Source organism: Sorex araneus, chromosome 4 (genome assembly GCF_027595985.1).
Source record: "Sorex araneus isolate mSorAra2 chromosome 4, mSorAra2.pri, whole genome shotgun sequence".
Classification (NCBI taxonomy): domain Eukaryota; kingdom Metazoa; phylum Chordata; class Mammalia; order Eulipotyphla; family Soricidae; genus Sorex; species Sorex araneus.
In genome coordinates this window covers 76,014,305-76,038,928 of record NC_073305.1, presented here as the reverse complement: position 1 = coordinate 76,038,928, position 24,624 = coordinate 76,014,305, and the positions used below count along the sequence as shown (strand labels likewise).

At 61.8% G+C, this 24,624-nt stretch overlaps 2 protein-coding genes across 2 annotated transcripts in view; both read left to right on the top strand.

Moving 5' to 3' along the window:
* Positions 1-5,382: 5,382 nt before the first annotated feature.
* On the top strand, positions 5,383-13,099 carry PGC (progastricsin). Its single transcript, XM_004605793.2, has 9 exons — positions 5,383-5,455; positions 7,995-8,145; positions 8,242-8,359; positions 8,606-8,724; positions 9,065-9,264; positions 10,785-10,907; positions 11,524-11,671; positions 11,909-12,007; positions 12,883-13,099. Exons 1-9 carry the CDS (start codon positions 5,397-5,399, stop codon positions 13,033-13,035), a joined length of 1,170 nt encoding a protein of 389 aa, XP_004605850.2. The 5' UTR covers positions 5,383-5,396; the 3' UTR covers positions 13,036-13,099.
* A 3,179-nt stretch (positions 13,100-16,278) lies between these two features.
* TFEB (transcription factor EB) overlaps positions 16,279-24,624 on the top strand; it is a 42,568-nt gene continuing 34,222 nt past the window's right edge. The window contains exon 1 of the mRNA XM_055136141.1: positions 16,279-16,431. The gene's annotated coding sequence lies outside the window, so the exon portion shown is untranslated. The remainder of the gene's footprint in view (positions 16,432-24,624) is intronic.

Genomic DNA, 24,624 nt, shown 5'->3' with positions numbered 1-24,624 from the left:
TTTCCTTGCACGCGGCCAACCTGGGTTTGATTCCCAGCATCCCATATGGTCCCCTAAGCACTGCCAGGAGTGGTTCCTTCGCGCAGAATGAGGAGTAACCCCTGTGCGTTGCCAGGTGTGACCCGAAAAGCAAAAAAGGAAAAAGAGATCCTGAAATCCTTCACGCAAAGGTGCGGGGATTGACCTTTTAAGGTGAATGGAGAGGGTCGGAGAGATAGGACAGTGGGCTGGGTGCTCGCCTCGCACATGGCCAAGCCAGGTTGGATCCCCAGCACACTGCATGGTCCCCTGGGCCTCCGTGAGCACAGAGTCAGAGTAAGTCCTGAGCACTACTGAAAACAAACAACAGAAAAAGATGAATGGAGGGGCTGAGCGATAGCACAGCGGGGAGGGCGTTTTCCTCTCACGCAGCTGACCCGGGTTCGATTCCCAGCATCCCATATGGTCCCCTGAGCACCGCCAGGACTGATTCCTGAGTGCAGAGCCAGGAGTAACCCCTGTGCATTGCCAGGTATGACCCAAAAAGCAAAAAAAAAAAAAAAAATGAATGGAATGGCTGTGTGGACCACTAAGACTGGATACTTTATTGGAGCCAGAGCTATAGTATACAGCTGGGAGGGCACTTGTCTTGCACATGACCCACCTGGGTTTGATTCCTGCCATTCCAAAAAAAGCTTGGACTCTTTTATAGTCCACATCTAAGGGTTGCGGGGAGCTACATGAAGTCCTATAGTCACACTATATGATCAAAGCTGGATCGCTGGGCGTGGCCAAAAAAACCCAAAAAACAGGAACTAGAGCGATAGCACAGCAGATAGGGCATTTGCTTTGCACGCAGCCAACCTGGATTCGATTCCCAGCATCCCATATGGTCCCCTGAGCACCATCAGGAGTAATTTCTGAGTGCATGAGCCATGACTAACCCCTGAGCATTGCCAGGTGTGACCCAAAAAGCAAAAAAAAAAAAAAAAAAAAGATCAAAACCAAACCAAGCAAGGCCCTGTTCTCTCCAGTCCCAAACCACGTTTTCACAGGGGCCGCTTCCTATGATGTTTAAGGCCCCAGCAGTGTTTAGTGTGGGGCTGTGTTGCCAAGGGTCAAACTCTGCCACCTAGCTATTTCCCGATCTGTATTTTTAATTTTCCCCCCCTTCATGTTATTGTATTACATCCAGCAGTGTTCAGGGCTTACTCCTGGCTCAGCACTCAGGGGTCATTACTGGTGGGGTTTGGGAGACCAAATGGGGTACCAGGATCAAACCATGGTAGGCTCCATGTATTTTTAATTTGGGGGAAATTTTTTTTTGGCTTTTTTGGGTCATACCTGGTGATGCTCAAGGGTTACTCCTGGCTCTGCACTCAGGAATTACTCCTGGCGGTGCTCAGAGGTCCATATGGGATGCTGGGGATTGAACGAGGGTGGGCCGCATGCAAGGCAAACGCCCTACCTCCTATGCTATCCTGTGCCCACCCAGCCCCCCAACCCCCCCACCCACCAAAGTTTTTTTTTTTTTAGGGGCCGGAGTAATAGTGGGTAAGGCACTCATCTTGCATGTGGTAAGCTGAGATTCGATCCCTGCACCCCATGTGGTCCCCGAACCCTGTCAGGAGTAGCCGTTTAGGGATTGAAAGTCTCACTAAACTCATCAGCTTTGATGTTCTGTAGGCAGAGCAGAAACGAAGAACAGAAGAACTGGTCTTCAGCAGGAGGCTCTGAGATGGGGGTGGGGATAGCTAGGGAGGGGGGCACCAGGACAGTGGGGAGGGGAAGGTGACTGCCACAGAGGCAGGCTGGGGGGCAGGAGGAAAACTGGGGACATGGGTGGAGGGTAGTGGACACTGGTGAAGGGCTTGGTGTTGCAGCAATGCCTGAAACTCAATCACAGTATCTCTGTGACTTTGCCATTCACACACAACGATTCAAGTTAAAACTTTTTTTTTTTAAAGAAAGAAAATGAATCTTTTCAAAGACTCTTCTCCCTAATGTACTGTATCACCATAAAAAAAATTTTTTTTTTAATTTTTGGGATGGTGAGGGGGCTGGGGTGATAGCACAGCGGGTAGGGCGTTTGCCTTGCACGCGGCCAACCCAGGTTCGATTCCCAGCATCCCATATGGTCCCCCGAGCACCACCAGGAGTGATTCTTGAGTGTAGAGCCAGGAGTAACCCCTGAGCATCACTGAGTATGACCCAAAAGCAAGAAAAAAAAAGGTGGGGATGGTGAGATAACTCCAAGGCAAGCTTGACCCCTGCTCCTGCATCCCCTCCCGAGCACGACCAGGTGTAGTGGTGGGGTCCACACCGCTGGGGAGGTGCCCCCCAATTAAACAAAGACTTTTTTTGTGTGGGGGGAGGTGTGTTACTGTGTAGAAACCACGGCCTGGTGAAAGCAAGGCAGGCGCCTTGCCAACTCTGCCGCCTGCCCCCCCGGGTCACCAGGTGTCCCTGATGGATTTTCAGGTGGGGGGACAGGGGGACAGGAAAGGCCTCTTTCCTGGAAGCCTCCACATGCATAATCCCAGGTATTAGTTTGGTTTTGGGTCACACCCGGTGATGCTCAGGGGTTACTCCTGGCTCTGCACTCAGGAATCACTCCCTGTGGTGCTCCAGGGACCATATGGGATGCCGGGGATCAAAACCTGGGCCGGCCATGTGCAAGGCAAAAGTCTTACCTGCTCCGGCCCTTGTCTTAGACAATTTTCGGGGTTGGGGCACCCCTAGTGGCACCAGGACCACTTCTCTGCAAACCAGCTCACTTAACGCAAGACGAGCGCCAGAACTCCTGGACTGTCTCTCCGGCCCAGGCCTTGGACTTGGCCAACGTCTCAGAGGAGCTCAGAGGGGGAGCACTGGGGTGATGCAGAGGGAGAGAGAAGCCAGGCCTGGCCCCATCAGGGACTCCTCAGGGGCTTCCTGCCACTGTCCGGGGTCCCGAGTGTCCCGCCAGGCCCGGGCTGGGAGAAGCCCAGGTCTGCAGGGAGATGGGGTGGCCCAGGACACAGCCCGGGCTGTCGGACCCCGCGCCACGGAGAGCTCAGCTCACTGCGCCTGTATCCGGGTGAAGGTGACCTTGGGCGGGAGGCGGGGGTTCTGAATGGCTTGGAAAGTGGCCTCAGCACACATCCGGACATGGGGGGGGGGGGTCCTGTCCTGAAAGGTGGGCAGGACGTGACAGGGAGTGAGGACAGCAGGGGAAGAAGGGGGCTTTCCAGGAACGGAGGGGAGCCTGCGAGAGAGCACAAACGGCTGGGGTGGGTGGCGGCAGGGACTGAGCGGCTGTCCAGTCAGACGGGGGAGGCAGGGGGTGCAGATCCCCAGGCAGGCAGTGAGGTTTGGGGGGGTCTGTGGACTCCCTGGAGGCGCGTCACGGGGGTCTGAATGGCCTCATAAGACAGGGCATGGGCGTGGCTGTGGGTTCTGCTTTCTTCACAGCAACTTGCAAAATTATAAAGATCCCATGATTCCGTGTTTTGGGTTTTGGTCCGTGCTTGGTGATGCTCCGTACAGCTCCAGCGGTTCTTCCTGGCACTGCATTCGGGAATTGTTCCTGGCAGCGCTAAGGGGACCCTAGGGGGTGCCAGGGGTGGAACCCAGGCCAGCCGCATGCAAGGCAAGTGCCCTCCCTACCCTCTGCGCTATCTCTCCCTCGGGCTCGAAGCCTGTGATTGTTTCCAGCCTTGGGATACAGTGTGTCTCTGGGAACAGCCAGGCGGAGGGGGCGTGATCTGACCTTGAGATGCAGCCCAGCAGGTCTCTGGCTCTGTGCTGGCCCGAGCAGACCACTGGTGCTTTCCTCCCTTTGCCCATGGCAGAGAAGAGAGGCCCCGGCACACTGGCAGAGGCAGATGGGGGCGGTGGGCAGTGGAAACCCCCCGCTGGCTGTGGTCTCTAGGTGTGGGCAGCCTGGGCCTGGCCTTCCACAGGGGTTCGAGCACTTGACAAATGTGTCTGGAACCCTGAGTGCAGGGACAAGGGCACAGTGAGCATATTAAGCATGGCGACTTTTCCCGTCCACCCAGAGATGGAGACCCTGCCTGTGCCGGCCAGCAGGGCACAGCAGGGGTGCGACCCAGGGCCAGGAGGACCAACGCCAGGCAGCATCAAACGATAGCGGACACGGCGGTGGACAGAAGCAGCGGCCGGCCCTGCCCCAGGCCTCCAGCCCTTGCAGACTGTGAGAGGCTGTATGTAGAGAGGGTACGGGTGGGGCAGAGTGGTAGCTCAGCGGGGAGGGCGCCTGCCTGGCACGGGGCCAACCAAGTTTCAATCCCAGCATCCTACATAGTCCCCTGAGCCTTCCCGGAGTAATTCCTGAGTGCAGAGCTGGAAGTAACCCATAACCATCCCCAAGCGTGGCACCCGAACAAAACAGAACAGAAGCAAGAAGGCAAGAACAGTGGAAGGCAGTTGCCTCGTGTGATGCTGACCCTGGCTGGAACCCGTGGCACCACGTGTGGTCCCCCAGCACCACCAGGAGGAATCTCCAAGCACAGGGCCTGGAACAGCTTTTGGACACCCCTGGGTGTGGCCCCCAAACCAAAAACCCAAACCAGACCCATGAGAGGGGTACCAGAAGTGGGTGCAGCTTACACTGGGCTCACCCAACACGTACTGAAGGATGATGAGAATTTCTGCAAAGACCCTATTTGATGGCAAAATCTTCCCAAAGCACCCCAATGCCTCTGGTGCAGACTGTGGGGTCCCCCGCTGCATGAGAGTTGAAGCTATCTCAATGGTCATCATGACTCACCACCGGCATCCTTACGACTGACCGTATCAAACCCCAGACGATGGTGGGTGCTGGGGCCCGGGCCCCTGAGTGCACACCTTCTAGAACCACCAGCTCTAGTTTGGCTCCCTAAGGGGACTTTTGGGCTGTCACCACCTTTGTCCTGCTGCTGGTGTCGGGAGTGTTACAGTGGCTGATTAACGTTCATCTCCGCACAGGACAGTTCCCACCCCAAGAATTATGGCTTCCAAAATGTCTTAGCAAACCAAGGCTGAGAAAGCTGCCCTCGGACCCCAGGTCCCGCACCTCGAACTCCATAGGAGCCCCTGGCTCCTGGACAAGCTGTAATCTTGGCCGCCACACCTGGTGGCACTTAATTCTTCCCTATCTCCCGACCTCCTGGCCTCCACTGCTTGTGTTAAAAAGTCAACAATTGAAAAGTCTTTTTGCGGCCCCCCTCCTACCAAGAGGGAAAACACACAGAGACGATAGCTCCCCCGGAACCCAGGGTTCCTGGGCAAAGAGGTCATGTTTGCTCAGGGCAGGGAGGTGGGGCCGGGACCGGGGCCCCGGGTATAAAGGAAGAAGGCGCACACAGGCCTTCACTCCGCTGCGGCTACGCTCCTTGGAGTCGCTTCTCCTCTGCGGCAAGATGGGACTCGGCATCATGAAGTGGGCGGTGGTGGCCCTGGTCTGCCTCCAGCTCCTGGAGGCAGCAGTGGTTAAGTGAGTCGGGTGCCCGGCACTGTGCAGGGGGTAGGGGGGCTGGGTCTGTTGCTGTTCTGCAATGTCTGCAGGGGGCAAGGGAGGCTTCCTGAGCCACTGCAGGGCACGACGCAGAGGAGGCGAGAGACACAGCCTCTGCTGGGGAACCCCCAGCCCAGGGCACCCCCTTCCCTCCACCTGACACAGAAGGGGTGACCGTGTGGCAAGGGCGCTTTCCTCCCCGCAGAGGGCCAAGGATGGTCTCCTGGGGGCCACACCGGGCAGCAGGCAGGCCTACGGAACTGTCCCAGGCTCTGAGTAGGGTGGTGGCCCTGGGGACAGATTCCTGTCTCTGTCCGGCCTGAGCATCTGTCTTCCCAGACCCTCGAACAATTGTTTCTGGAGAGGAAGATCTTTGCTGGAAATTTTCTTTTTCTTTCTTTCTTTTTTTTTTTTTTTTGCTTTTTGGGTCACATCTGGCGATGCACAGGGGTTACTCCTGGCTCTGCACTCAGGAATTATTCCTGGGGGTGCTCAGGGGACCATATGGGATGCTGAGAATCGAACCTGGGTTGGCCGCTTGCAAGGCAAACGCCCTCCCCGCTGTGCTATCACTCCAGCCCCTACAAATTTTCTTAAAGACAATTTGACAGTTGTCACGGGGATCAGAGCAGACACAGGTGCACTGTGACCTCTGTAGGCTGTGGTGGCACGTGGCTGGAGGGAGGGCTCGAGGGAACACAGGGAGGGCACCAGGCTGTCCATTAGTCCACCAGGAGTGATTTCCTGGGCAAAGACGATAACTCTCTCCAGAATCTCCATTTCATGTGCAGACTTTGGCAAAATAGCGGGTCCGGCAAAGAGCTTCAGAAGAATGCAAGGTTCTGGGTTCAGGGAGAAAGCTCGTGGGCTGAGTGCAGGCTTTGCATGTGGGCGGCCTGGGTTTGATCCCTGGCACTGCAGGGTTTCCCAGACATTGTTGGGAACAAAGCCTGAGCACGCAGCCAGGAGTAACCTCAGAGCACAGAGCCAGGAGTAACTCCAGAATCCTGGCAGGTGTGGCCTGAAAACAAACAAAACAAGAACAGAAAAAGAAAATGCAGGGTCAGAGAGATAACACAGCAGGCCAGGCACCTGCCTTACAGATGGCCAATCTGGGTTCGATCCCCGGCATCCCGTACGGTCGCCCGAGCACCGCCAGGGGTGATTCCTGAGCACAGAGCCAGGAGTAACCTCTGAGCATCACTGGGTATGACCCCAAAACAAAACCAAAACAGAAAGAAAGAAAATGCAGGGTGGTGTTGAGGGAGTGGGGGCCCAGCGGGGGAAGCATGAGCAGCAGGTACTCTGGGCCCGGGCGGCCGACGGGCCTGCTGGGAGAGACGAGGCCCCGTGAGGGGAGAAACGCCCCGTTCCACAGCCGGCTCAGAGCACCCAGGCCGCAGCCTGCAGGGGACCCAAGACCGGAAGTGACCCCAGGATCAGGTCAGGCTCCACTTTGCCTCCACGTCAGCGTGGCTCCCCCTGCCCCAGCTCAGTCCCGCGCTGGGCCTGGCGTCCACGCCCACTGCAGGGAGGCCTCTCCCTGCAGAACGTTGGCGCCAGCCCGGGAAGAGGGATGTCCGAGGCTCCGCTTCCCCTCCCCCATTCCTGGGGGCAAATGCTGGGGTGTACGAGTGCAGACCCCGGGGTGGGGGTGGGGGTCCTGGGGATGGGGGCATGCGTGGGTGAGGGAACTGGCCTCAGAATCTTTGAGCATACGCTGAGAAGTTTGGATCTTTTTCTTTCCCCCTTTTTGTTTTTTTTGGTGGTGGTGTGGGGGGGCAGGCCACACCTAGCAGTGCTCAGGGGTCACTCCTGGCTCAGCACTCAGGAGTCACTCCTGGCAGTGCTTGGCAGGGTGCGGGGGGCAGGGGGGCCGACAATATGGGATGCCAGGGATCAAATCTGGGTAAGGTGCCTACAAGGCCAGTGCCAACAATGAACTGTCTCTCTGTTCACACTCCATTTTTGTTTTCGAGTCACATCTGGCAGTGCTCAGAGGCAATCCTGGCTTGGTGCTCGGGGTCACTCCTAGTAGTGCTCAGGAGATCATGCAGTGTCGGGGATTGAACCCGGGCCTCCTGCACACGAACATGCACGCAGCCCCTGGAACCATCTCTCTGGCCCTCTAACTTAGTTTTGAAAGGCAGAGAGAGAACGAGGTGCCGGAGCGAGGGTAGAGCAGGGAGGGCATTGGTCTTGCACGTGAACCAAGCCAGGTTCCATCCCCAGCAACCCCGATACTCCCCCAAGCCCACCAGGAATGATCCCTGAGCACAGAGCCAGGAGTCAGCCCTGAGCACCACCGGGTGTGGCCCCCAAACAAAATCTAAACGAAAAAGACAAAGAGAGAAGGTGGCAGCGCCTGGGGTGGGGGACACACTCCAGTGACAGACACGCAGGGGTGCGGGGAGGAAGGCCGGGAGAGTGGGATGGCAAGAGACAGGGAGCGGGAGGAGAGCGAGACCTGGGCTCTGAGCGCCGAGAGCCAGGCCCCGCCCTGCCCCCGCCTCCCCAGGGTGCCCCTGAAGAAGTTCAAGTCCATCCGAGAGACCCTGCGGGAGCAGGGCTTGCTGGAAGAGTTCCTGAGGACCCGCCCGTACGACCCCGCCCAAAAGTACCACTTTGGCGACTTCAGCGTGGCCTACGAGCCGATGGCCTACCTGGATGTGAGTGGTGACCCTCCCGTCCTCCTCACACACCTGCCACCCCCACACCGGCTGCCCCCGAGCTGACCACCCACCCCCGCCCCCTCCCCACCGCAGGCCGCCTACTTCGGGGAGATCAGCATCGGGACCCCTCCTCAGAACTTCCTGGTCCTGTTTGACACGGGTTCCTCCAACCTGTGGGTGCCCTCCGTCTACTGCCAGAGCCAGGCCTGCAGTGAGTGTGGGGCGCAGGGAGCGGGGGTGGGGGGAGCTGTGCCCGAGTCGGGGTGCCAGGAGTTCACGGACCCCTTCATCTGATCCCGTTGGGCCCTTTCCGGGGGCCAGTCCCTAACGTGCCCACACAAGAGCTCTGGGGAGCAAGGCTGTCAGCTCCTGCAAGCCTTCCACCGACCCGGGGTGCTGGACACGGAGGTGGCCCCCAACCAGCCTGCCTGACTCCCGGCACCCCCTCCCCCCACAGCTGGCCACGCCCGCTTCAACCCCAGCAAGTCCTCCACCTACTCCACCAACGGGCAGACCTTCTCCCTGCAGTACGGCAGCGGCAGCCTCACCGGCTTCTTCGGCTACGACACGATGACCGTATGTGGGGCCCTGCGCGCCAGCCCCGGGGCCCGAGTCTGCTGGGGGTCGGGGTATAGACGGAGGCCTGGGAACCGAGTCCTCTCTAGGGCCCCTGCGAACCATCGTGCCTGGCCAGGCGCCAAGGACACCAGGGGTGCCCCAGATGAGCCGGTGGTTTTCCTTGAGGAGTTTCAAGCAGGTCGTTCAGAGGAGGGGCTGGGGCGGAGGAGGTGTCTCTAGCAGCATCAAGTTCCACGAAAATGGGGTATGGGACATGAGTGAGGGCTGGAGGTGAGGTGAGCAGGTGCCCGGATGGGAGGCCCAGGATGTTTCTGACTTGCCCCGATCCCCCTTGCAGCTTCAGAACATCAAGGTGCCCCACCAGGAGTTTGGCCTGAGTCAGAACGAGCCGGGAGACAACTTCGTCTACGCCCAGTTTGACGGCATCATGGGCATGGCCTACCCCACCCTGGCCATGGGGGGCGCCACCACGGCCCTGCAGGGCATGCTGCAGGCGGGCGCCCTCGACAGCCCCGTCTTCAGCTTCTACCTCAGCAAGTGAGGACCCCACAGGCGCCCCCCCACACCCCGCCTGCCCCTCCCTGGGCCCTGACACACCCGGACAGTCCCAGTGGCTCAGGATCTTGGGGCTCCCACAGGGCACTTCCCTTCCTGCTCCCCTGTGGGCCCCCAGAACCCCCCAACTCTGCTTTTCTGGGCCAGCACAGACTCACTTCCTCTTCTGCCCAAATGACGCTTTGCATGTGGCGGCGGCTCTCAGGCCCTCTGCAGGGACCTTCTCCCAGCGCCCTGGGCAGTGGGGCCCCTCCCACCCCCATCTCCCCTCCAATGGCTTTTCCCTCTCCCTCCATCCGTTGCTCTAGCCGGGTGCTTCTGCGCTGGGCCCCCCATGCACTGCTCCTCACCTCAGACGCTGCCAAACGGGGTGGGAAGGGCTGCGTGCCTGAGACAGACTTCCTGCCCCAGACGCAGCCAATCGGCTTCTCGGGAGAGTCCCCTCACCTCTCCCGTGCCAGCATCAGGTCACGAACACTCCTTGTTCCCTGGATCTCCACCTCTGTGCTCAGGAAGTACTCCTGGCGGTGCTTGGGGGATCATACGGAGTGCTGGGGATCAAACCCAGGTTGGCCGTGTGCACGGCAAACGCCCTGTGCCCTTGCTATGACTCTGGCCCCGTGGTTCTCTACCTCTGATGATATAATCACTTTTAACTTAGCTTGTCCCAGTTCTGCCCACATTAGGCAACCCGGGGTGGTCCTCTAAACCAGCAGGGAGTCCCCTCTCCTGCCCTCCCATCCCAGCAAAAACAAGCTGGACAAGGAGCGGATTCCCAGAGAATGGGGTGTGGGACAAGGCTGGGTTTAGACGCCCCGTGGCTTTACCCCAGACACCAGTCAGTGGAGCACTGGGCTTTGTGTCCAAGCTCTAAGTGAGGAGGTGCCCAGTCCTGTCCTCAGGGAGCCCCAGTCTGAAGGGACACTGTCCTGTCCTCAGGGAGACCCTGTCTGAGGGGACACAGCCCCGTCCTTAGGGAGCCCAGTCTGTGGGGATACAGCTCTGCCCTCAGGGAGCCCCAGTCTGAGGGGACACAGCCCTGTCCTCAGGGAGCCCCGTCTGAGGGGACACAGCCCTGTCCTCAGGGAGCCCAGTCTGAGGGGACACAGCCCCATCCTCAGGGAGCCCCGTCTGAGGGGACACAGTCCTGTCCTCAGGGAGCCCCAGTCTGAGGGGACACAGTCCTGTCCTCAGGGAGCCCCGTCTGTGCGGATACAGCCCCACCCTCAGGGAGCCCCAGTCTGAGGGGACACAGTCCTGTCCTCAGGGAGCCCCAGTCTGTGGGGATACAGCCCCGTCCTCAGGGAGCCCAGTCTGAGGGGACACAGCCCCGTCCTCAGGGAGCCCAGTCTGAGGGGATACAGTCCTATTTAAGAGAACCCCAGTCTGAGGGGACACAGCTCTGTCCTCCAAGAGGAGTCGGGGGCCATCACCTCTCCCTCTGAGGGCTACTGCTCCTTCCAGCCCCTCCCTGATGCACCCCCTTTCTCTGCCTCCTGCAGCCAGCAGAGCTCCCAGGATGGAGGTGCGGTCGTCTTTGGGGGTGTGGACAACAGCCTGTACACGGGGCAGATCTTCTGGACTCCCGTCACCCAGGAGCTCTACTGGCAGATTGGTGTTGAACAGTAAGAGTGGGGGCGCAGCGGGGAGGCCCGGGGAGGTGGTGCTGCCTGGAGCTGACTCTGGGTCACTGCAGGTCACTCCAGGTAGTGCTGGGGTGGGGCGAGAGAACCCCCAGGCTATCTTGGAGGCCCAGCTAGGGTGGGCTGGGGTGGGAACACTTGGGGTCCCCAACCTCACAAGCCCCTCAGTCCAGCTCCACGGACTGGCTCATACACTAGAAACTGGGGCGTGTGGGAGGGGAGGGGAAATAATTTGTTCAAAGTCCTTCCCTCCAGGGGCTGGAGCGATAGCACAGCGGGTAGGGCGTTTGCCTTGCACGCGGCCGATCTAGGTTCGATTCCCAGCATCCCATATGGTCCCCCGAGCACCACCAGGAGTAACTCTTGAGTGCAGAGCCAGGAGTAACCCCTGTGCATCGCCGGGTGTGACCCCCCCTAAAAAAAGTCTTTCCCTCCAATCAACAGCTTTGTCTTTTAGGCTTCTAGAACTTTCCCCAGAACTTTATGCTAGGGATCCCTAGGTAGCCTCTGGTAGGTGTGAAGAGGAGGGCTGAGTGGCCCTCTTCTGGTGCACCCTGACTATCCTGAGCTAGGGTGCTGAACCTCCTCCCCCGTCCAGGTTCCTCATCGGCGGCCAGGCTACCGGCTGGTGCTCCCAGGGCTGCCAGGCCATCGTGGACACTGGCACGTCCCTGCTCACCGTGCCCCAGCAGTACATGAGCGCCCTGCAGCAGGCCACGGGCGCCCAGCTGGACCAGTACGGACAGGTGTGTGGGCCCTTCTCAGAGTCTCTCCGGGGAGCAAGGGAGCAGGCAGATTCTGGGGCTCCATGAACAGGCTGTCCCTGGACATGTGAGGTGGGAGTGCTGGAGGCCGGAGGCTGGAGGGGGTTGAGGAGGGCCCCCGCTTGGCCGATCTCCCCCAGTCCCTCAGAAGAAGCAGGTCTCACACTTGCCAGGCCCTTTGGGGTGTGAGACCCAAGCGCCTGTGCCTTCTCCTTGCAGATGGTGGTGAACTGCAACAACATCCAGAACCTGCCCACCCTCACCTTTGTCATCAACGGGGTCCAGTTCCCCCTGCTGCCCTCTGCCTACGTCCTGAATGTGAGTCCCGGGGCTAGAGGGAGCGGCTCAGCCAGGGCGGGGTGGGGGGCCCAGAACACGGGGTGCCATGTTCCAGCTCCTCGCCGCAGGACTGTTTCTCCCACTTTTTTTCTCTTTTTTTTGGGCAATGCACAGGGGTCACTCCTGGTTAATGCACTCAGGAATTACTCCTGGTGGTGCTCAGGGGACCCTATGGGATGCTGGGAATAGAACCCGGGTCGGCCGCATGCAAGGCAAACGCCCTCCCATCTGTGCTATCGCTCCAGCCCCTGTTTCTCCCACTCTTGATTTAACCTCCTGCTGGGGATCCAGCAGGGAGTCCTGGATGGCTGACAGTTCCTTTTTTCATATGGTGGGGGGTGAGCCATTGCCTTCCCCTCTCTCCCAGGCTCTGGGTGATAATTCCTGGGGGGGGGGTCCTGCTGGGGCAGGGAGGTTCAGCAAAGTGAAGGAACTGACCATAGCTAGTCCAGTGAAGCGAAGGTGGAATCCAAGTGGGGGTGGCGGCTCTTGGCTCATCCACAAGTGGTGGACCCTGAAGAACATTGCCTGGGCCACACTCTCACCCAGACATCCCTCCCTAGACATTCCTCTCTCTGGGGGTGTCACTGGGCGTCCTGACCTGAGAGCCAATGAATGAATGAATGAATGAATGAATCTGCCTTCTCCCTTCTTCTTTGCTTTGTTTTTTCTTTGCTTTGTTTGGGGGTCCCACCCAGCGGTGCTCAGGGCTTCCTCCCGGTTCTGGCTCAGATTGGCTCCTGGCAGGCTCAGGGGACCCCATGGGGTGCCAGGGATGGACTCAGGGTGACGGTGTGCAAGGCTGCGCCCTGCCCGCTGCGCTATCCTGAATCAACCTGCTCTCTGTCTCGCAGAACAATGGCTACTGCACCCTGGGTGTGGAGCCCACCTATCTGCCCTCCCCGACGGGCCAGCCCCTGTGGATCCTCGGCGACGTCTTCCTCAGGTCCTACTACTCCGTCTACGACATGGGCAACAACAGAGTGGGCTTCGCCACTGCTGCCTAGAGCCCGCGCCTGGACGCCCCGGCCCTCGGCCACCTCCTGGCGCCCCGACCCGCTCGGGGCCCTCTCGGACCTGCTTCTCCGGGGTCGACCTTAACCTGGACTCCCCACTTTCTCCCTTAATAAATAGCTCTTCACCGCATCTGCGGCCTGTCGTTCTTAGGGCGGGGCTACCGTGGCCCGGGAGGCTGCAATTGGTCGGAGGGCTGGGAGAGGGCGTGTCAGGCCGCGCTGGCCACGCCCTCTCCGGGTTGCTGAGCACTTTGGTGGTGGGTCCCTGGAACTCTTAAGAGGAATGGGGCTTAAGCTGAGGTCTTGGCCGAGAAATGGTGCAGGGGTTAAGGGCCCTGTCTTGCACGGCTGTCTCTAGTTTGACCCCCACTCCGCATAAGGTCTCCTGAACACCACCAGGACTGATCCCTGAGCACAGAGCTGGGAGTAAGCCTGAGCACAACCAGGTGTGTCTCAAAAGACAAACAGAAAAATATGGAGTTGGGGCTGGAGCGATAGCACAGTGGGTAGGATGTTTGCCTTGCATGCGATCGATCCGGGTTCGATCCCCGGCATCCCACATGGTCCCTCGAGCACCGCCAGGAGTGATTCCTGAGTGCAGAGCCAGGAGTTAATCCCTGTGCATCGCCGGGTGTGACCCAAAAAGCAAAAAAGGAAAATAAGATGGAGTGTGGGGATGGGCTCCTCAGAGCTTGGAGTGTGTGTGCAGTTTGCTCCTGGAGAGGGAAGGTTGAGGGCTGGGGACATCCCTTTGTGATCAAAGGCTCTCCAATCACACCCACGTAGTCTGCCACAGCCTCCCAGTGTTCCCAAATGTTGACCCACGTCAGGGGCAGAGGTTGCTGGTGACAGAAGTTGCATGCGCCCTGGGAGGAGGTGCCACTGTTAAGTTACTGCCCTGGAGGGCATCGGAAGGCCTGGACCCAGTTTCACCCATTTACCTCTATGTCCTAGCACTTGCATTTGAACATGGGCTGGTCTTCAGCTGTGGACAACAGGTCTGGCTACTCAAATACTGTGCGAACAAAGTCCATTGGTCCTAACCGGCTGTTGCAGTAGGGTTCCTACCCAGTGTGTAAGGAGTCAGTTTGATGTAGGAAGGTAGATCCACTGACATCAGTTCAATAAGCAATTCCTGGACACTGGCAAGGGGGATATGAGGATATGAATACAACTCAGTTTTTTTGTTTGTTTTAGCCACACTCAGCAGTGCTCAGGGCTTCCTCCTGGCTCTGTGCTCAGGGATCACTCCTGACAGTGCTGCGGTTGGGAGATTAAACACAGGTCCACGGTGCAAGGCGAATGCTCTACCAGCAGGGCTATCTCCCCAGCCAGGCTCTGGAAAGCATGAGGTGCCTCCCACAAAGGCACACTTCCCCGGGCCGCTGCAAGCTGAGTGGCAGGCTGCTCCCTGGGCTTCTGGCTGCGACAGGCTCTCAGGATCTTCCACTCCTCTTGAGGTTCACTGAATTTGCTGGAGTGGTTCACAGAACTCAGGAAGCTGGATGGATTACTCACTAGATCACCGATGTATTAGGAAGCGATTATATCTCAGGAAAATCAGGTGGAAGAGAGGCAAAGGGCAAGACCAGGAAAGATCAGGGCCCTAGGACCTCTCTGGATGCACCTTCCTCCCCAAACCTCTGTCAGTGTCACCAAGTCCCTCCCTGTGGAATCTCCCAGAGGCTATCTTACTGAGTCTGACTGATTATGCTACTGGCCATTGGCAATGACTGGAACTTAACCTCAAATTCCTTTTCCCTTCCCTGAGGTCAGAAGGGTGGGGACTGGAAGTTCCAATGCTCCAAGCACTTGGCTGTCCTTACTAGGAACCTGCTCCATTCGCAGATACTTCTCAAAGGTCACCTCAGTCAGACAACAGAAGACCCCACCTTGAACTCACCTACACTTAGGGAATTTGAAAGCGTTTTTGGAGTCTAGCACTGCAGCACTGCACTGTCCTCCTGTTGTTCATTGATTTGCTCGAGTGGGCACCAGTAACGTCTCCATTGTGAGACTTGTAGCTGTTTTTGGCATCTCGAATACACCGCGGGTAGCTTGCCAGGTTCTGCCATGTGGGAGGGATACTCTCGGTAGCTTGCCGGGCTCTCAGAGAGGGATGGAGGAGTAGAACCCGGGTCGGCTGCATGCAAGGCAAACACCCTACCCACTGTGCTATCGCTCCAGCCCTTGGAGTCTAGAATGGGGACAATGACCAAATAAATGTGAGAACTATATTTTGGTTTTCTTGAAAGTCCAAATATCCACCCCACCCTAAATATAACCCCAAATATATGTGTCTGTGTATGTGTTTCTTATAAACCAAAATATTGCACGAAGTGAGCAAGAAGCCTTGTGGACTTATTTCTGAGCTCCCTCCTGCCCTTCTCAGGAGACACCTAGCAAAATCCCCAGTAAGCTGGCCACCAGGGGTAGGGGTGGAGGGAGGAACTGCGAGAGGAGAATGGAAGACGGAAGAGCAGCAGAATGATAGCGTAGCACCTGCAATTTACAACAGGAGCAGATGACCTGCAGGAGATGGGAAGTGCAAGTTGGCAGCAAGTTGGTGCCAACCAACGAGGCCCGGAAGGGAGGGTAGAGATGGGGAACCCATGTGGCAGCTCTCGTTCTCCATCCAGCCTCGCCCCTGGGGCAGGTGTCAGAGTCCAACCCCCGGGTCTGGCCCGACTCTCCAGCCAGGAGAGGTGCAGACGTTTCTCACGGCGTCGTGTGGTGCCCACAGCCATAGCAGGATGCCCGCTGGGACCCCGCATCTTTCCTAGGCTGGGGACGACGCTGCCGGACACACACCAAGCTCGGGCCCTGGGACCAGGCAGGACACACGAAACGGAGCAGGGCGCTCTGGCCTGGGCCATGCCTGCCTGAGGAGAGAAGGGAAGCCGGCAAACGAGGCCGGCCGGCACCGAGCGGAACAAAGCGGGCAGGCTGGATCCCGGGCGCGGGGTGAGTTCCAGGCCGGGTCGCCGAGCGGGACTACAACTCCCGGCGTGCCCGCGTGCCGCAGCGCGGACTACGCCTCCCAGAAGGCGCCGGGCGGGGCGGGGCCGGGCGGGGCCGGGCGGGGCGGGGCGGCGGGTGGGCTGCTGCCCTCTGCCGGGCGCGGCGGGAAGTGGGGGTGCGAGTGACAGCGGGGCCGGGGCGCGGGGCGCGGGTGACAGCGGCGGCGGCCGGGACGCAGGCGGCGGCGGGGCGGCGGCGGCGGCGGCGGCGCAGCGGGGCGCGCGGCCGGGCGGGCGGCGGCGGCGCAGAGCCCGCGGAGCCCGGGCGGGGGCGGCCGGCGCGGCTCGCGGGCCGGACACCTGAACTTGGGACAAGTTGCCGGAGTGGCGGGGCGCGGGCGGCGGACGGCCTGACCTTCAGCGCGAGGTGAGCGGGGCCGGGGGCGTGCGGCGGGGGGGCGCGGGCCGGGGGCGGCTGCGCCCCGGCTTATGTAACCGCGCGGGAGGGGCCGGGCGTGGGAGTGGACTCGCGGGGAGCCGGCGGGCCGCGCGGCCGAGGGTCGGGGCCGGGCCGGGCCGCGCCCCGCCCCGGGAAGTGGCCGCGCGTCCCTCCCCGGGCCCCCGCCGGCCCCCCGGGCGCCCCGCGCGCCCCCCGCGCCCGCGGACCCTCGCCGCGCCCCGGCGGCGCCTCGCGGGGAGCCGGCCGGTGCCGGCCCGTCCCGCCCGTCCGCGGCCCGGGCTTCTGGCCGCCCTGGCGCGCCGCTGCCCCGGGCTGGTTGGCGCCGCGGCTGCCCGGCGCTGCCCGGCGCTGCCCGGCGCTGCCCGCTCCCCGCCCGCCCGCGCTCCCCGGCGGCGGCGCGCCCTGGGCTGCGCTCCGGGCCCGGGCGGCGCACCTGGCCGGCGGCCCCCGCCCCGGCGGACGGCCCCGCAGCCCCCGCGCGCGGCTCGGGGCGGCCCTGCCGGCGTCCGTGCGGGGCCGGGGGCTGGCTGGCCGGCCCGGCGGGGGGGCGTGTGCACATGTGCACCGGATGCGCGTGCGCCCTGATCTGTGGCGCTCGGCGCCTCCCGGGCCTTTCCCCTCTGGGACCGTCCGGATTAGCGGGCGTGGGCTGGGGGACTTCCTCGAGGGGAGCCGGGGTGTCCGGGGGCCGCGGGCAGTGCTCGGGGGCCGTCCCGGGTTCGCTCCAGATCATCTGCCCGGAAACTTGCTTCCTGCCTCAGTTTCCCCGGCAGCCTCGCTGTCGCCTCCTTCGCTCGGCCGGCAGGCCGCCGTGGCGGGAGCGGGCGTAAGCGGAGGTGGTTGGGGTGGCTCCCTGGAGCCCAGCCGTGTTGCTTCCAGTTTCCAAGGCCTGCTGGCGTCCCAGCGCCCCTGCGCGGCCTCGGCGAGGGGGACCCAGGTGTGCTGCCCTGGCACCCTGCAGGGGCGCGTGCAGGTGTAGGCGGGGGACCCCTCCAGGGTGTGCCGCCCCGTGGACTGAGGACCTGTGACTCACAGTCAGGTGGGCAGGAGCCCACGGAGCCTCCTGGGGAAGTGGACGCCCCTTCCTCTCCTGGAGCCCACGAAGCTCCCCAGCCTCTTTGCCGGCAGGGGGACAGGCTGGCTTTGAGGGGAGGGAGCACCGGCCTGGTGGAAGGGTCAGCCGCCCCGCCCTCGGGGACTCTGGTTCTGGCCATAATTGCCCCATTAGCTACAGTTTATAGCTCCCAGGCACCTGCCCTTAGGGAGTGCCCAGGGCCCCTGGGCTCCTGCCCCTCCTCTTCAGCTCAGCTGGGGGTGTAGGGGGGGCGGGTTCCCGCCTGGCAGGAGCACAGCACCGCCCCCACCCTCCAGTTGGGCCTTTGTCCTGGGCATGGAGGGCAGTCAGCACCTGGGCCCTGGCTGGGGGCCCCTGGAGCGGACCTTGGGGATGACCGTGGGAGTGGGGTGGGCCTCCTCCGATACTGCAGCGGGGCAGGCCCCAAGCTGTGTGTGCTCCTCACCTCCCAGGGATGCTCCGAGAGGCCCGGGCTGGGAGGGCTGCCGGGTGAGGGTGTGGCTGGGAGCGCGTGTGCTGTCAGTGTCTGGGACCCGTGTGCATCCGCCTGAGATCCCGGTGTGAGGGCACATGTCAGGGTGCGGAGGGAAGACCCCTCTTTTCCCTTCCGCTAGAGCGGAACAGTTTATAGTGAAGTGTAGGTGTGAACCCTTGTTGCCAGCCTGTCTTGTGTGTCTGCTTTAGAATGAGGTAGGGATTATTTTCTTAATACTGATTCAGAGGGGTTAAGCCATTTGCCTGAAGTCACACAGCACAGGTGTTGGAGTCTAACTCAGTGCCACTGAGCTCTAAACCCAAACCCCATGTGGGCTTCTCTTAAAGGTGGAGGTGCGGGCTGGAGCCATAGCACAAAGGGGAGGGTGCTTGCCTGGTACGTGCCCGACCCGGGTTCCATCCCCAGCATCCTCTAAGTCCCTGAGCGCCACCAGGAGAAATTCCTGAGTTCTGAGGCAGGAGTCCCCGAGCGTCAGGCTCGGTGCCTCCACACAGCGGGGACTGCAGCCTGCACCCACTCATGGAGTGTCCCGACACGTGGGAGACCATCCAGATGCAGTGTCCTGGGTCTCCCCGGACCCCGTGACCTGGTTCCAGGGAAGCCACCGAGGGCCCAGAGGCAGAGAAGGCGCTGTGGGGTGCTGGACTCCTCCCAGCCTGTCCCCGCCTCCGTGAGCCCCCTGCGTGGGGAACTTCCTCCTGCTCTGGCAGCGGACTAGGGGCTGCAGGGCGGGCGGGCGGCTGAAACCTGAGGACGACCTTGACTCCATGCCCTGTGCCAGAGCCACCCGCTGGCTCAGCCTGCGACCAGACGACAGAGCCGTGGCTGCCTCCGGTGGGGCCCTGGGAGCTGTGGGATCCCGAGTCATGCCCTGCCCAGGCACTGCCCCCAGCCTGCCCCTCCGCCTCTGAGAAGGGAGGGCTGAGCCCCAGCTCCAGCGGGTAGGGGCGCGGGGCATGCACAGGCCTGGGAACACACAGCGGCCATGGGCTTTTGGTTGTTGGTTTTGGTTTTGTTGGCCTCTCCCAGCTGTGGTCAGGGCTTCCGCCTGGCTCTGTGTTCGGGGGTCACTCCTGGGGGCACTCGGGGCGCCGAGAGTCTAATCGGGACCTAACTGGATGGGGCGCATGCAAGGCAAGCGCCCTCCCCGCTGTCCTATCACTCTGGCCCCTGGAGAGCCTTTTTGTTTGGGGGGTCACAGCAGGAGTGCTCAGGGCTTACTCCTGGCTCTGCACTCGGGGGTCGCTCCTGGCAGAATTGGGGGCAGCCTCCGTGGTCCTGGGGACTGACCCTGGATTGACCCGGCAGAAGGCAGGCGCCCCGCTCACTGGCGCAGCCCCACGAATACTCTTACAGCTAATTTCTTCTGTGGTGTTTGGGCCGTACCTGGGGGTGCTCAGAGCTGGTCCCTGCTTCTTCCTTGGGGTTTGCTCCAGGTGACACTAGCCGTGGGGTGGGGGCGACCCTGCAGTGCTGGACCTGATCCGGGGCTCACCCTGCGAAGCGTGCTACCCCAGACCACTGAGCTACGCCTTTTCTTTCTTTCCTTTCCTTTTTTGGGGGGTGCCACATCCAGTGATGCTCAAGGATCACTCCTGGCAGTGCTCGGGGGGACCATACGGGATGCTGGGGGTAGAACCAGGGTAGGCTGTGTGCAGGGCCAGTGCCCAGTGCCCTACCCACTGTGCTATCTCTCCGGCCACAACCTCATTTCTTTCTTCCTTTAGGCTTTATTCTGCTGGCTCTGTGCTCCAAAGGGGCGTCACATGTATTGCCGGAGACGGAACTCAGGCCAGCTGTGTGGAAGGCAGCTGCCTCACCTGCTATCCAGTCTCTCAGGCCCCCACTGCCTTATTTGATTCTCATTTTCATCTGGGGAAACAGAGGCGCAGAGAGCTCAAGGGGAGAAGTCTGGAGCTGAGGGTTGCATATAGACCTGTCTGAGTGGCCCGTGGCATCTGAGGAGCTGACTTCCCAGGCCCCTGTGCCCCACCCGTCCTGGCCAGGGGCCTTGACCTCGTCAACAGCAGCTTGGCCACCTGCCCTGGGGACTCCTGGGAGGCCATCTGGCCTGGCCACTTGGACCCACCCTGAATGGTGGCTCTCCCCTCCCTCTTTGCCGGACTCCTCCACACCGTTGCAGACTTAGCTACAATGTCACTGACTGTGGAGATAACACCAGAGATAGGGTAGCCTGGGGACTTATCTGGCCACAGGAAGTGCTTGGCAGGGGGAGGAGGGAGAGCAGAGAGCTGGGGGTGGGGGGGCTAGAGGCCCGCATCAAGGCTCATTTTCTTTATCTTTCTCTGTTTGGTTTTTGGGCCACACCTGGCAGTGCTCTGCGCATGGTCCTGACTGTGCTCAGGGGTCACTCTTGGCAGAACCACCTGTGGGTTGATGCACGCTAGGCCGCAGGCGCCCTGCCGCCCGGCTCGCTGGACGCAAGGCCAGTTTCCTCTCCTCTCTCACTGTGGAGCGGAGGAGGGGGAGACACGGGGGCTGTGTCTGTGGGTGGGGCCCCTAGTGGAGGGTCAGCGTAAACGGGGGCCCTGGGGTACAAGTGGGGTATCATCTTGGTTCTGCAGACTCCAGAAACCCCAGGTCTGAAGCCCTCCTCCTGTCCCGTTGGGCCCTTCTAGGGCGACCCCACCCCGCCCTCCTGACACCGCGTCCTCTGAGCCCCAAGGCATGCCTCCCGGCCTCCAGGGCTGCCCTGTCTACAGACAGACCGGGGTGCTGCTGGTTTGGGGGCTACACCCGGCGATGCTCAGGGGTTGCTCCTGGCTCTGTACTCAGGAATCACTCCTGGCGGGGCTCAGGGAACCATGTGGGATGGTGGGGATGGAACTCAGGTTGTAAGGCAGGTGCCCTTCCTGCTGTCCTATCTCTCTGACCCCCCAGGTCAGCACTCTTTTGGGGAGGGGGTTTGGGCCACACCTGGTGGTGCTCAGGACTTACTCATAGTGGGACTCAGGGGACCATATGGGGTGCTGGGGCTTGAGCCCGGTCAGCCGCATGTAAGGCAAGCGCCCTACCTGCCGTGCTCTCTCCGGCCCTCTAGTTTCTTCTGGAGCCACACCCGGCACTGCTTGGGGGTTCCTCCTGGCTCTGAACTCAGGAGTCACTCCTGGGGGTGCCCAGGAAGCCATACGGGGGCCGGGATCAAACCCGGGTCAGGCGTGTGAAGGCACATGCACATGCCCCCCCTGCTGTCCTGTGGCTCGGGCCCCTGTCTCCTGCAGACCCCCCGAGCCCGGAGATGGCTCAGGCCGGCACACAGCTGGCTTGTGAGTTCAAACCTGGGTGCCCACCCTACTCTCGGGAACCACAGCAGGGCCCGCCTTGGAGGAGGCTCAGAGCTTGGGCGCCCCGGGCCGGAGCCCGCCACTGCGCCTTCTCAGGCAGGGCCTGCGTGCTGAGTGACTCCAGCGCCCGGCCGGTAGCTAGGGCAGAGGTTCCCTGCGGCTGGGGGGCTTTGCGCCCTCTGGAGGAATTGTCCAAGCCCACTTGGAGGTGTGCGGACCCCTGGGCTCCAGCGTTGCCTTCCTGACCGGCTCTTGGGCGATCCCCACCGTCAGGGCCCAGCGAGCTGCCGAGGCATATGCCTGCCGAGTCTGGCGTCTGCTTGGCCCACTGGGTGCCCCTCACCCGCCTGATCTAGCTGCTCTGTCCTTGCCACCACCTCCCACCCAGACTAGCCCCTACCAGCCCCAAACCTGGTTCTCTGGGCCAGTCTTAGGAATCATTTGGTCCCCAATCAGTGGTATGAGGGGGACGTAGCCACAGCCTCGGCTCTGAAGCACCTGTCGGAGGGACCCCAGCACCATTCCTGGAGAGGGGGTGACATCCCGGGGCCCCAGTGGGGGGGTGAGGCTGCTGGCTGCCGATTCTTGTTAAGAATGAAAATGGGAAGGGTCTGGAGGGATAGCAAAGTGGGTCAGGCTCTTGCCTTTCACGCCTCCACTTGGGTTCCGTCCCCAGCACCCCATATAGTTTTCTGAGTCCCGCCAAGAGTGATCCCTGAGCAAGGGCCAGGAATCAGCCCTGAGCACAGAGCCGGGAGTGAGCCCTGAGCACAGAGCCGGGAGTAATCCCTGGGCACAGAGCCAGGGGTAAGCCCTGAGCATTGCTGGGTGTGGCCCAAAAAACAATGGAACATAACAGAATGAAAGTGGAGAGATGGCCCAGAGGGGCCGGAGCACATCCCTTGCCCTGTGACCCCCCCCCCAGGTGGCCCTGCACAGCCCTCCCTGGCCCAAGCACTGCCCAGTTCAGCCCCCCCACTCTGTGTCCAGACTCACTGGGAGCAGCCCTGCCCAGCAGGGCCCCCGAGACGCACAGAGGACAGAGGGGGTTGCGGAGGGTCCTGCCCTGGGCTTTGAGGACAGTGGACAGGAGGGCCACGGGGGGGGGGGGAAGCTTGTGGAGGTGGAGTGTCCCTGGGAAGTGGGGTGAGGCCGGTGGGGGTCTCTGCTCTGCAGGGTGGGCTCTTCCGCCTCTGCCCTGTGAGTCTGCCGCTCCTCGGGGGGGGTCAGGGGATCGGGGCTTTGAGGCAGGAGCCGTTTGTGCCCCGTGAGCAGGGTCTCTGTGGGGGAGCACCACCCCCAGACCCAGGCCTTGCCCAGGGCCGCTCCAGCCTGGGGCTCCCCCTGCCCCCCACCCCGCCTCGTGCCAGCTCCAAGGGAGGTCACAGCCTGTCCTCTGCCTTGTTTATAGTTGGTCTGGGGACAGCACCTGCCCCAGCCCCTGCAGAGTCGCCAGGAGGTGACATCCTATCCGAGCCACCCCCCACCCCCCCGCCTGGCGTCCCCCCCAGCGGGCAGGCACGAGCCAGGTGTGTGCTCAGCTGCTGGTGGACTGCGGCTGCGGCCAGCAGGGAGAGGAGAGACAGGGGCCCGGGGGGGGCACCCCTGAGCCCTGAGCACGCTAGGGAGCAGGCTTGGCCTGGCACTGTGAGCTGTCCCCGGGTGTCACCGGCATACCACCCGCCCCTTTGCCCGGGCTGGGATGAGTGGACGGAAGGGCTCCTGGAGGGCAGGTCCAGCAGGGCCGCTGCTTCCCTGGCTCAGTCCTTCCCCCGTGGGGGCCGGGTGGGGCTCCCCGCGCACTCAGCGGCCTCTGACCCACGTGTGGTTGCAGCCCAAGGCGTGGGCCTGGGACGGGCAGCCCCCAAGTCCCGCGTCGCTCCCCTGCCCCTCTGCTCGCCCGCTCAGGGCCCCGACACCCTCACCTCCTTGTGCCCGTTTGCCCAGCCCTCTGCTGCTCCGTCCCGCGCGCTTTCCTTTTCTCTCTCTCTGGCCTTGGGGCCTCACGCGGCGGTGTTCTGGGTCCTGGGGCTGCCGGGACTGTGATCTGCCCTCCCGGCCAGGCTCGTGCTCCCGCCCCGTGCTCTCCCCGGCCTCCTCCTTTAGTCACTGATGATTTATGTACTTTGGAGGGTGCTTGCTTGGGCCTTACTCCTGGCTCTGTGCTCGGGAATCACTCCTGGTGGTTGCTGGGGATCAAACCACGGTTGGCCACGTGCAAGGCAGGCGCCTTACCCCCCGCACTGTCTCCCTGGCCCCTTCATTTAATGTCCTGCTTTATTTTTGTTTGGGCGGCCACACCCAGCAATGCTCAAGGGTTACTCCTGGCTCTGCACTCAAGAATCACTACTCGTGGTGGGGCTGGAGCAATAGCACAGCGGGTAGGGCGTTTGCCTTGCATGTGGCCGACCTGGATTCGATTCCCAGCATCCCATAGGGTCCCCTTGAGCACTGCCAGGAGTAATTCCTGAGTGCATGAACCAGGAGTAACCCCTGAGCATGGCTGGGTGTGACCCCCCAAAAAAAAAAAAAAAGAATCACTCCTGGTGGTGCTCAGGGGACCCTATGGGATGCGAGGGATCAACCCGGGTTGGCTGTGTGCAAGGCAAACGCCCTGCCACTGTACTGACACTCCGGCTGTTCCCTTTTTACTTGACCCCTCCTCCCCTTCTCTAGTTTCCACAGGGCCTGCAGCCGGGGTGGGTGCTACTGGGGTGGTGGGGAGGTGGGCGGTGCTGCTCGTGTGCTCCGTCTAGGTGCTTCCTGGCCCGCAGAGCATTCCCCCATTCCCCCCCCCCCCCCGCCCCGGGCATGGCTGCAGGCTGTGCTTTCGGGAGCAGGGGCTGGGGACGGGCCCGCCTTGGGCCGTCAGCAGCTGCAGGTGGCACCGGATCTGGGAAAGCAGGGTTACCCAGCATGGTGCTCAGGGCGGGCGGGGTCCAGGGGGGGAACCCGGCCTCACACTTGCAGGGCCCGCGCTGTCCCCACGGAACCCGCTCCCCGCCTCCCTCCTGCCGGGGGGGTCAGTGTCGGTGGCTCCTGCTAACTTTCCCTGGAGAGCCCAGGGGAATGGCCAGGGGCAGGCGCGGGGGCGGGGGGGGGGGGAGAGGGGGGTGAGAGCGCCCGGTGCCAGGCGGCCCCCTGCTCCTGGCCAGGCAGGTGAGGGAGGCAGCAGGGGGAGGGCCCCTGGGAAGCCCCTCTGTGCAAGGCACCGGGGCTAGACCCGGGCTAAGTATAGGTTCTCAGGGCAGGTGTGAGGAGGACCGGCCGCCCCTCTGCTTCCT